This window comes from Natator depressus, chromosome 11 (genome assembly GCF_965152275.1).
Source record: "Natator depressus isolate rNatDep1 chromosome 11, rNatDep2.hap1, whole genome shotgun sequence".
NCBI classification, from domain to species: Eukaryota; Metazoa; Chordata; order Testudines; family Cheloniidae; genus Natator; species Natator depressus.
The window spans coordinates 68,021,915-68,034,422 of NC_134244.1; the positions used below are offsets into that span (position 1 = coordinate 68,021,915).

At 43.2% G+C, this 12,508-nt stretch overlaps 1 protein-coding gene across 1 annotated transcript; it reads left to right on the top strand.

The window, feature by feature from the left end:
• Positions 1-1,806: 1,806 nt before the first annotated feature.
• Positions 1,807-11,691, top strand: LOC141995645 (putative methyltransferase DDB_G0268948). The gene is made up of 7 exons (XM_074966906.1): positions 1,807-1,820; positions 4,159-4,287; positions 4,521-4,681; positions 5,169-5,382; positions 8,633-8,733; positions 9,143-9,280; positions 10,311-11,691. The coding sequence occupies exons 2-7, from the start codon at positions 4,177-4,179 to the stop codon at positions 10,426-10,428; spliced, it is 843 nt and encodes a 280-aa protein (XP_074823007.1). The 5' UTR covers positions 1,807-1,820; positions 4,159-4,176; the 3' UTR covers positions 10,429-11,691.
• Positions 11,692-12,508: the final 817 nt, after the last annotated feature.

Below are 12,508 nucleotides of genomic sequence, written 5' to 3' on the forward strand. Positions count from 1 at the left end.
ACAAATGCAGAACAATAGTCACTACATTCTCAGGCAGTTTATTATGATTGTATTTAATATTCCAGTAGCTGTTGTGCCAGGCATTGAACACACACATACGAAGGCCTGGTCCTGCCCCAAACACCTGACAGTCTAGGGCCCTGATCCTGCAAACACTTACCGACATAATTAACTTCACTAACATGACTTCAGTGGGATTATTTAGGTGCTTAAAATTAAGCAGATGTGATTTGAAAACAAAAAAGCTAAAGGAAGTGTCATCTGCCCTCCAGTCAGCAATCACGGGCAGATTTGGCAGGGGTAGATCCTAAGGAGGGGTGTGAAGGAGAAGAAGAGGCTGACGGCCTTTTAGGTTTTTAACCACTCATTTCTTAGCTGTTTGTCACTAATGCAGCCTTTTAATTGCCAGAGTTCCAGCAGGTCCTGGTTATGCCCAGACCAGGAATTCAAGAGCAGCCTTTTGTCAATATTTGTTTTCACTTCCACTCTTGGCTTAAACCAGAAAGCACAGAGATGTGGGGCAGGGGAGGGGGTGTGTTAAAGTGAACCAGACTTTTTCTACCCCTAAAAGTTCAGTATGAGTTCTGGGCCAAGATTTTCCCATTTTGTTTGAAGTGGTTTGCCTGACCCAAAAAATGACCAACCAAACTCCAGGATTTGCTGCAACAATGTAAAGTTATCTCACTGAAGTAAGGTTTCAGAGTAGCAGCCGTGTGGGTCTGTATTCGCAAAAAGAAAAAGAGTACTAGTGGCACCTTAGAGACTAACCAATTTATTTGAGCATAAGCTTTCGTGAGCTACAGCTCACTTCATCCGATGCACTGAAGTAAGCCTGTGTAAAATCGAAATTCCCTTAAAATAGCTGCAATTTGAGTACACTGATTAGAACGTGTGGAGGAGGAATAGATAATTTATGTTCCGAAATCTTTCCCATAGTCAGGAAAATCTCCCTTTCATTTCAGTGACTTTCTTTTTTGTATGTAGTAAAATACATCCAAATTTCAAAGGTAACATATCAGCTCCCAGAAAGTAACATGCTTCCCTAGATACGTTTAATCTCCCAAAGAGCAGAATAAAAAAATGCCCCATCCATCATTCCTGGGCGTTCGTCTTATTGGAAATAACAGAACTTCACAGAAATCACGGAGGCTGGCACTAGACACACAGCAATTGACATGAAGCAGAGGCAGCAGGTGCTCCAAAAGAAACAAGAACTTTTCCATATAGAAAGTGTGGTAACTGGTTGGAACAGCTTTTCAGTTTCACATCTCTAGGGGACTGTTACACCCAAGAGTGAGGAAAGGAATAACAATTAAAGCCTACAAGTACCTGACAGTATCCTTTTGCATTCATCAAACTTAATTCTGTGTAAGGTTCCAAATGCAAATCTCATTGTAAAATTCAGAAGTAGTCAAAATCACACCATAAAATGTATTTACTCTAAAATACTCGGCAGAGTTAAACTTTGTTTCCCAGAAACACATTTCGATAAAGAGATGTCTCGGTCTAACTGACACAGGGTTTCCAAGAAAGAGAAGAAACATCATAAATGAGAGTTCTACTGGCCAGTTCTTAAAATGCATTTGATTGGTTATATTTATTCAGCTGAAAACCAGCAGCCAATGGAATCTTCTGTTCTCAAGTTTCTAAAACAATGGATTGCGCTCAGCTGACCTGGGCATTAACAAATCAAAGCTTCCGTGTTCACAGGTTGGCTTCCCCCAAGCTGCAGAAAGAATACCGCTAATTCATCAACTACGGCAGGAGTTCTTGCTTCTTGGGCAGGGAATCCATCTGTTTCAGTGACATACAGATACAAGGTACGTTTCCTTTGATTGCTTCACAGTTTCTTTTGGTGTTTCTCACATGCTAACTTGTGCCTGGCAGGGCTTGTCAGGTTGAGAAGTTTTTATCTCTGTGAAAGAAATGCACAATTAGGGGTTGCAAAACAATTGACTGAAAATGTTTTTGTCCAGTGGGCAAATGATGGTGGCTCAGTCCTAACTTTTACCTCCTATAAATTGTTATAATTCTATGTCCTTTACTCTGCTTCCTGAGCCGTTTTTCTTTCCGTGTCCCTGTGGTTTTGACAATAAAAGCATGAAGAACTGAAATAAATTGAAATCTTTTTAGAGACAGAATGGTACTATCTATTCTACAATATTCAGGGTACTGATACCAGTCCCATCATAGCTGAGCCTAGAGATCTTAAACTCTCATCTTCCTTGATGTATTCATCTGCGCCCTGTCCCCATGACAGATTCAGATACGGGAAGCTGGAGTTTCAGACTTTGTAAAGGGCTGTAACTGACAAGTTTTCCAACAACCTCTACTACACACAATCCTTTGTGGACATGGTTTATAATGATAGCAACCCCTTTTTCTCTCTGCAAGGCTGAATGCCATAGCACACCAGTGGGTTGCAGAATTAGCTAAGTTTAACTTCAAAGTCAAATATTGTCTACAGAAATCTGATGTGGAGACAAATAACCTACCCAGAAGTCCCCTTATGTAAAAATGTGACAGAATGCACTGAAGAGACAGGCAAAGATGTTTAGATTAATGCTGTCTAATAATGTATGGATGTACACAGAGATGGCAAGAGTTTGACCAGCCCTGCTGTAAACATAGGCCCAGATAATCGGCTGGTGCAAATCAGCATAGCCCATTCCCTTCTGATTTGCAGCACTAGATGATCTGTCCCACATCATATTTCCTCCCACAAACCCCTGTATTCTGCTTTTTACATTTTCCACCTATACACAAGACAAAGACACTTGAAAAGCAAAGTTCACTGACCCATACTGAACAAGAAGTATCTTTGCCCTTCACTGATTCCAAGGGTTAGAACTTCAGTACGTAACTTGAGTAATATTTAATTGAGTTAATTACATAGTCAGTGGAGTTTGATCTTACGGCTTGTGATGTTGCACCCCATAATGGTTTATGGAAATATGCTTATGAATGTATATATGACATAACTGAAATATGTTTTATGCTACATATGCTGTGTAACATATCTCTGCAAAGGTTTTGATCCACTCAATATATTCATCCTATTTCTATGCATGTATCATTTTTGTATTCGAAGTTATGAATATTGGCTGCGTACTTGTTTAATTTTAAGTGGCCTTAGTAAAGCATTTGGTCAGCTTCTTTAGAAAGGAATTTGCAAGTTAAGTGCCCAGTCAAGAAACACTTAAGCTAACAATGAACTTGGAGACATCAATCCACATCTAAATTTTCCCAGGAATGTGGCCTGGATGGTAAGGAACTCAGTCATGCATGGACATGTGACTTGCCCATGTGATTTCAAAATGCCATCTTGGAGCTGGATTTGGCATAGGAGAGAGAAGGGGGTCTCCACCCACAAGAGATAGTCTATTTAAGCCCCTGGGAGGCCCCTCCATTTGGTCTTCAGCTGGCTCAAGAGATAGCCTGTCCACCCCCAAAGGATACCTGAAAGAAACTGGAACAAAGGACAGTAACCACTGGGGTGTGAGTGATTGCTGGACCCAGACTAGAAGGAGCCTAGTCTGCAAAAGAAGCTTACTGGAACATATCTGAGGGTGAGATTTCATCTGTAATCATTGTCTTACTGTATTAGGTTTAGACTTGCGTGTTTTGTTTTATTTTATTTTGTTTGGTAATTTACTTTCTTCTCTGTTATTACTTGGAACCACTTAAATCCTACTTTTGGTATTTTATAAAATCACTTTTTACTAATTAATTAACCCAGATTATGTATTAATACCTGGGGGGAGGGGAGGAACAGCTGTGCATATCTCTCTATCAGTGTTATAGAGGGTGAAGAATTTGAGTTTATCCTGTATAAGCTTTATAGAGAGTAAAACAGATGTATTTTGGGTTAGGACCCTATTGGGAGCTGGGCATCTGAGTGTTAGAGACAGGAACACTTCTTAAGCTGTTTTCAGTTAAGCCTGCAGCTATTGGGGGATGTGGTTCAGACCTGGGGCTGTCTGCGCAGCAGGCAAGCGTGTCTGGCTCAAACTAAGCAGGGCACTGAAGTCATAAGCTGGCAGGGAAAACAGACTCAGAGGTAATCAAAGCACATCAGGTGGCAGTCACAAGGGAGTTTTTGTGATCCAACCCATCACATGGCTAATGTAACCAAGTGAATTTGCCTAATTGCCTTAGGTGCCAGTTTGGTGGAACATGGCTGTGCGTTTGTTTGACGCACGACATCATGCAGTTTTGTATCAGACATACAGATTCTCTCCCTCTGAAAATCTCCAAAGTCTCATCTTCTCCTACTTGGAAGAAAAGGTAAGTGACCATGTCAGGCCCTAGGCTGAGAATACTGTGGAGAAGACCTATAGAATACAGTAGGAGTGAAACCAATAGGATACTACAAATGTTACTCTAATTACCTGGAGAATCAGAGCCTTTACTCTGTGACTAGGACTGGGTACATATATAGGGGCATAAAGAAGACTAAGATTTGGACCTTCATAAGAATTTGTGCTCCGCTTGCTGAGACATGTCTGTTCTCTCCTCAGAAAGTAGACCCCATTCGGCTGGCAGTGGATGTTGCCTGCGGGTCGGGACAAAGCACTCGCATACTTGCAGCTCATTTTGAGAAGGTGTTTGGAATAGACATCAGTGAAGCTCAAATCGAGGCAGCCAAACAAGCTGCCTCCTTCCCAAATGTTTCTTACCAGTAAGTGTTCCATAAAAGGATGCTTTCCCTTTGGGTGTATCCAGAGTGCTGACCTTTGCACAAAGCAAGCACTTCATGAACAGGACAGATACAGGCCAGCATTTTCAAAGGAGGTCAGTCATTTCTAGGTGCCTGATTTCAAACATATTTGGTCTGCTTTTTCACAAAGTGCCCAGAACTCATGACTCCATCTGAAAGTCGGCAGGAGCTGCAGGTGCTCGGCTTCTGAAAATCAGGCCGCTCCTAATTAAATGCCGAAATATGGATTTTGGAGCTCCGATTTTGAAAACTTAGGTTGACATTCTTGAGCCAAACCACTCTTCAGTTCCAAGGGAACAAAAAAGTGAGGCTTTTCAATGTCAGATTTTCAACAACACCACATTTCCTCCCAGCAGCGTCCACACCTGACAAGTTTCATGCACGTCAGGCCCCAGTAGAGACGACTCCTTCTTCCCAATTTAAGTATCTTCCCTGTTTCCCTTTATAGTGTGTGCCCTGCAGAGGAGCTGCCATTTGAGGATGGTTCCGTGGACCTCATTACTGCTTTTACAGCTGCCCACTGGTTTGATATGCCGAGGTTCATGAAAGAAGTGGATCGAGTTCTCAGGCCACATGGCTGTGTGGCCCTTAGCACCTACACTACAGACTTCAGTATGCACTATAAAGACTGCTCGGAAAGGCTTACGGAAATCTTCACTGAGGTGGGAGAAAAAAACAATCCTCTTCTGAAAAAAAAGACACTCCATATGGCAGGAAATGTATAGTATATTTTAAGGTTGCCAGACACTTTCCAGTATAAGACCCTGTTTTTAGCTGTTTATAATTTTGCTAGACCTTAAGCATTTGGGCTGAAATTTTCCTTTCTGCCTGTCTGCCACAGCAAAAACAGTCAGCCATTTCCAAAAAACAGAAATAGAGACTAATAGGTGCCTTTGCCCATTTCAAAACAAATTCTTATACCCATTGTGTTGAGAAGTTCTAGCTCCTCAGCGCTCTGGAGCAGAGCTTGGAATTTGCAGAGCGGTTGTGCAAGGGATGTGCCTTCCAATTTTTTCCCCATGGGAAAAGCACCTGAACTTGGCTGAGTTATAACTCTTTGAAAAATTTCAGCTTGAACATTGTCAGTAGAGGGTTTGGCAGCTAAATTTTCCAAAGATTCCATCTGCAATGAACATGCTCCAGCTCCTCACAGCTCCTGGTGCTCGCCCACAGACTGTGAAGCACCATCCCCACACAACAATTGAGTATGCTCCATCCTGAAGCTGTTGGGGCTGAGCTGGATGTTCCCTGCTGCAGGTCACTGTGGCGCTGGGCACCAGTCCTCACCGCAGGGACACAGTCTTCAGTGGTGCCCTGCTTATGGCCAGGCAGCATGAGCAGGAAGCAACCTGGCTCAATTCAGAGAGGACATGAGTCATGGTTGTGGAGGTAGAGGAAGTAGATTGGGACAAGGAGCTTGGGGAGGGCAGGGAGTCTGGGACTGAGATCTAGTGAGAAAAGGGTAATGGGGCATACAGCAGCTAGCACTGGTTGGGCAAGGGGAGTGGGATAAGGTGCCTGAGAGTGAGATGGGGGAGCAGGTGCGAGAAGTCTGAGGTGGAATGAGGAGATTCGGGGTGGAGGCTGGGATGTTTAATGTTTGTGAAGCACTCAAACATTATAGTGTTTTCTAACTGTGCATGGCAGGGTTTGAATAGTATGCAGGAAATAAGGCATGAGGTCACACGTTGGACAATCAGGATAAAGCAAAATATTAAATAGCTACTCATTATGTGAGCATTGTCCATCTTGTTCACTGAGTTTGGCAGGGGGCCTGTGGAAAAACTAGTATCCAGTCATGTAACTTAAAGACTGTATCATAGAGAAGGTGTACGATGGAGGGAAATTAAGGTTACACAAACAACCTTAATTCTGGCATTTCTTAACTTTGAGTGCTTGACTTTGTATCCTGGATAATGTTCTTTTAATGTAGCCTTGGGGTTGTATGTAGGGCCTGAGCCAAAGTCCATGGAAGTATGCAAGAGTGATTTGACTCCACTGGGATTTGGATCCGGCCCTTATGGAACGCTGCCAGGTGATGTGGTACATTTGGGAAGGCTGGCTTGTGTTCAGGCAGCTTCCATCACATAAAACCCATTCCCAGACAAAAACTACCTTCACATTGAGGTATGGCTCAGAGTACATATGAATAACTTGGGATAAATTATATTATTGGCTGTTGTAATTATCACCTAATAAAGTATTACAAACCAGGACATTCAGAGTTATTGTTAGACTTACCTTCCTTAAGGTAAGGAAATGACTCAGGTAAGGTACCAAAAAACATTAATTCTATCCTCTATTGATACCATGTAATACCCAAAGAATTCTGACTAAGGCGTTATAATGCTATGGTCTCTTTAGATTAAACTGATTGTAAAGACATGTTAGCTTTCTGTCTTCCCCTACCTCCATAGTGTCACTCAGCTAGGCCATTTTGAGAAGGGTATCTTTCTCCCATTGCTCTCAATGAGAGCAAGGCTGCAGAAAGCCTGAACAAAAATGGCTGCTCTCTCCATTCACTTGGTCATCACAATATTCCTGTCTGCCTCCTGATGGCACAGATGGCCGCCATCTTCCCTGAGGTGGCTTCATTCTCTTTGGGTGGGCAGTGATCATTTTGATAGATGGCATCTTAACTGAGGTCAGCCTTATTGCCTAAGTCCCAGTAAGAACAATGGAAGAGGTTATGTCTGCCGTTTTGAAGTAGGGGGTTTTTTCAAGGATATTCTCTGTAAAAGAATATTATTATACCACGCCAGCAGAAAGAGATTCTGTCTAGTACAAACTGCGGAGATAAAGGAAGAAGGAGGCACGCGTCAGGACCCTAATTGGGCACTGGGTGATCGCTGCTTCCCACCACCCAGCAAGATGTAATGAGGTTGAGTAGTGCCCGTATAAGAAAAATTAAAACTACTGATTATTCCTCAAAAAAGGTTTTTAATGACTTTTGACTATAAAGGCAACACAGACAAAATAAGAAAAGGAAGAATAAAGACCAACACTGAATAAGGATTAATATAAATGGCAAGTTATACTGAAGACCAGCACAAGTACACGTAAAGTTATTATTTATCAGCTACTTACTACTATTCTTAACACTATAATGTCGATACAGACGTGAGATCAATTTAGCTCGAGCAACCAGACTTCTTTACTCCATAAACGTACCCTGCATTTGTCCAAAAATATGTTACCCTTCAGTCGGCTGTTTTCTACACTGGCCAGGTACAGACAGTCAAGAAGTGCACGTCCCTTCAGTTCAGGGAGCGTGGGTCAGGTTTCCCTTATGACCGAAACACACACACAGCCCCAGGCTTTAGTACTTTTTATCTGATTTGTTGGCCGTGTTTTAAAACAGACCAACCAATTAGGGTAGGCCAAATTTTCAGTGTGGTTAGCATTGTCGCTTGGACTGTATAATTTATGCTTACTTATCTCCTTGTAGCCAATTGTTTTATAGATTATTTTACCACATAAAAGTCAGCATAGATTGTTATCTAGTAGTAGCGCGTTTTGACCACAAATCTTAGCTTCCTTTTGCAAAGCTTGCTTTTTAGAGCTTCCAGAATGAGGCCTAACACTGACAATACTTTTGTTTAGTTCAAGCTTGACAATACAGTTGTTCAAATTATTCACACTAACAATAATGAGTGGGTGGGTGGTCGGGGGGGAAATAGGGAATGACCATTAAACCCAAAATAAAATTGTTCAGATGTAGCCCATTCACAAAACTTCTGTAAGTTTTAAGTATCAGGGAAGTCTGAAGGGTCTGTATTATTCCATTATTCTCCTGTGTAGCTCTAACTGGCCCTCAAGCCAGGCAGCACTGAATCAGGGAGTGCAGCTCAGATGAAGTGGAGGATCAAGGCCTTACATAACATTTTTGCTGTTTCTGTTCTGACTTTACAGACCAAGGACCTGCTTCTTGAATATGCAGATGAAAAAGTAAAACTTGTCTTTGCAGAGTATAAAGAGGTGTTTGAGTCTGTGCCTTTTCAGGACAAGCGGAGGTGAGAAGACAAGGACAAAACTGAATTTTATGTAATCTCTTGCATTGTGGGCTGTGTGAGCCCTGGAATACTGGGCACTTGGGCGGCATTCATTGGTCTTCACTTTGAGACTGCAGGTTGCAGAAGATTCATAGAGTTTAAGGCTAGACGGTGGCACTGAGATCATTTGGTCCAATGTCCTTCAAACAGATCTACAGTGTCTCGTCTGTCTGGTTCATCTGTGTGGCCTCCTCATCAAATGAGAGAGGTTTCCCCATAAACAAATGTCCAAAAAGGGGAAGGGATAACAGATCATGCCCCACATCTTAATAATCTGCGTGAGCCAGATCCTCATTTGTATAAATCAGCATAGCTCCATTACCCTTCAGGCTTACTTCTCCAATGCTCTGGTTTCTTCCCACTCTTGCAGAGTTACCCAGATCTTAGACAAAATTCCCATGTCTGTTGCGGGAGTAACTGGGTTCTTCCAGTCCCTCTCCATGTATCAAGCCTTTCTGAGGAGCGACCCTGAAGCAGCAAAATCCCTTCTCCAAAAAACTGAACAAAGGTAAAAACAATTTAAGAAAATGAGCAGAACATGGGCAGCTCTCTTGTATGACATAGGTGAAGAGTGAGGTTGCAACAACTCCTCCAACGCTTGGGGGTGGGGGAGGCAGTCATTGCACTGGTGCAGCCCTCTTTGCTCTGGGTCACTATTGTGAGTCTGGCTTTTTATGGGCCAGATCCTCAGCTGGCTTAAATCAGCAAAGCCCCATTAACTTCAGTAGTGCTATGCCAACTTAAACCAGCTGGAGATATGGCCCAGTATTTCTGCCAGAATCCCCTATGTGCATTGCTGTCACTGGTGAAGTCTAGCTTGATACTTCATAAAATAGGCAGCTTAGCTAATTTCCTCCTTCTGGTACTTGATACTGAGTATTTCCTTTTGGGACATCCTGAAGTTTAATTAGCAAAGGAATAAAATATTGAGAGCATGAGCTTCTAGTTCCATCTTATACCCAATAAACCACAATCTCTTGGGCTATATGGTGGCTTCAGTCTCTCTGTACAAACCCAGTAACACCAAAAGTTTCACAGATGGGCAGCCTACCATATGGTCCTCAGTAATTACGATTAGTGACTAATGTGCTAAGACTGCTTTAGACATAATAAGTTTCTCCTGAATTCCCCTTGTGTATCCATTTTTCTGGTAAGAGTAGAATGTTTTTTGATGGGACAGGTATGTCTTAGGGCTTGTCACCCCCCGAGTGACATAAGTTACATCGACTTAAAGCGGTGTCCACACCACACTGCTAGCAGGAGACAATCTCCCACTGATACAGCTTCCACCTCTCATTGAGGTGGAGTGATTACGTGAGCTGGAGAGCGCTCTCCCATTGGCATAGCACGTCTTCACCAGGCGCACTACATTGGCGCAGCTGATCCATGCAGCTGCGCCGACGTAGCGCAGTAGTGAAGACGAGCTCTTAGGCTGCGATGCTAAGAACTGGCCTGGCTGTCACCTCTGCCCCTGGTAGGACGGGAGTCTGTCTATGCACTGAGAAAGTAAGTGACCCTTCCTCCATTTCTTGTTTCAGGTTCCTGGACACCATGGGAGTTTGCTCTAATGAAACCCAGGTAGAGATCAGGATAAGGAGTGTTTGTGTTCTAGGCTGCAAGGGGCAACGAATGGAAAATCCAGCAATGACCCAATAGCCAGAAGAAAAATCCGATTTTGGTATCTACTTATAACCAGATCGATAAAGACAAGGTAACACACCATGGAAGGGATCATTTGAACTACTCCTACACATTGCTGGGTTCCAGGTTAATCGTTTCGGCTCCAGAGAGAGACCTCGGCATCAGTGGAGAGGAGCAAACAAAATATTAAGATGCATGAGGAGTGGGGTTGAAAGTAATACAGCCTCCCTAGGAACTCTGTGCTCAATCCTGGGCATTCTGCTTCAGAAAGGAGATAGCAGACAAAAGTGTTCAAAAATGGGTGATGAAATTATTAAACGCCTGCAGAAACTTTGAAGGAAGAGATCTGATACTGGCCACTACTGGAAGCAGGCTACTAGAAAGGATGGACCACTGATCTGATGTGCTGTAGTATTTTTTGGCTTCCCATGGTGAGGCAATGTCTCAGCTTCTCATGTACCACTCTCATAAATCTGTCCATTTAAAAATATATATATATAGTCCCAATGGATGAAATTATACAGGGGGTCAGCACAAAGCCTATGAACTGCTTAATCCCTATTTTGTTCTGGCTCTTTGCATGAGGTGACTTTCCCCTACTGAAAACAGGATAAGGGACACATTCTCTTTTAGGATCTTCTCTGAGCTGTTCCTCAGTTTAGCATTTCAGAACTGCTGTTATTTTATTGGATCCAGAAGGAACAGGGGAGGGACGGTTACATACACCAAAATCATTTCTTTGGACATTAAAGAACGCTTCACAGCACAAGCACTGTGAGGAAATGGCAATGCAGCAGTCTCTAAAGTGCAATAAACTTTACAGCTACAGCACATTTACAAGTCTGGTAAATTTGAGTCTTCTTCCTGGACCTAGATGCGTTACTGTGACCCTGCTGGTACGTCACTGCCCAGGATGGTTTTGGAATCTATGCAATTGCACCCATTCTCCTCCATCTTTGGTTCCAGCCCACCTGTCCAGTGACCTCCCCCTCTGAGGCTGGCACTTGATGCAGGGTTTAGACAGCATGGCCCCTTTAAAACGTTGCCTGCAGCAGAGGACGTGCTGATTGTTCCAGGAAGAGGAAGTGCTGGTTGTTCCAGGGGTGTGGAGAGAGGGAGAGTGACAGGGAGCGTGTGCCTGGAGCTCCAGACAAGAGAGCTGTGATGTTGTATGATTAAGATGACCATTTATATCATTGATATTGCCACAGTTACCTAGTTGCAACAAATCTTGCACAAAGTGTATCATGTAAGGTGTCCATGGAAAAGTTACAATCTATTGAGTATGATTCTCCTGATTAAATCACTGTATCTAAAGTTACGAATATTGGTATGTACTTGTATCTCCAACATGTGGTTTGTTCCTGGGTGACACCCTCCAGATAGATTTACATCAGGGCTAGATAGCTATGTGTTGATGGCCCATCAAGGACACTCCACTCACACAAAGGCCATTGAAAAAAGTCATCTGGTCCAGATAGCTCTTCCTGCAGATGCCTGAGACAGCAAGGGGCCAATGGCCACCCCTGTCATTCAGCAAAACATGTAAAGGCATGTGGTGTGGACATGTGACCTTGGACGCCATCTTGGGCCAGTAACTTTCCATCCTGGTCTGTGGGCTTTGTTTGGGACAGTAAATTTCCATGCGCATGGTAAAGGATATAAAAGCCCCTGAGACACATCCATTTTGTCTCTTTCCTACTCCAATTCTCTGGATTGTGGATTTACAACTGTGGTTAGATGTTTGGCTCTGTGTGTGTGTGTGTGCTCTGTGTTCTCAGCTGGCACAGTAGACCTCAAGCGGACTGCCCAATGACTACACGAACAGTTAAGGGATGAAGGCCCCAGTTGAAGCACAATACTAGCATCCCACAGACTCTACCGGACCACTAATACATGTATGCCCGTAACAATGGCATTGCTCCACACTACCCCAAATTCGACCCAGTGAGGTCGATTTTAGCGCTAAACCCCTCGCCGGGGAGGAGTACAGAAATTGATTTTAAGAGCCCTTTAAGTCAACAAAACAGACTTGGTCGTGTGGACGGGTGCAGGGTTAAATCAACCTACCACTGCTAAATTCAACCTAAACTTG

What these genes read in the sequence shown, in the direction of transcription:
- LOC141995645 (XM_074966906.1), top strand. Translation starts at nt 4,177, where the DNA reads ATGGCTGTGCGTTTGTTTGACGCACGACATCATGCAGTTTTGTATCAG. An exon ending in TCTCCTACTTGGAAGAAAAG is followed by an intron (nt 4,288 to 4,520) that starts GTAAGTGACCAT and finishes TTCTCTCCTCAG; the next exon opens with AAAGTAGACCCCATTCGGCT. An exon ending in CTCCAAAAAACTGAACAAAG is followed by an intron (nt 9,281 to 10,310) that starts GTAAAAACAATT and finishes TTCTTGTTTCAG; the next exon opens with GTTCCTGGACACCATGGGAG.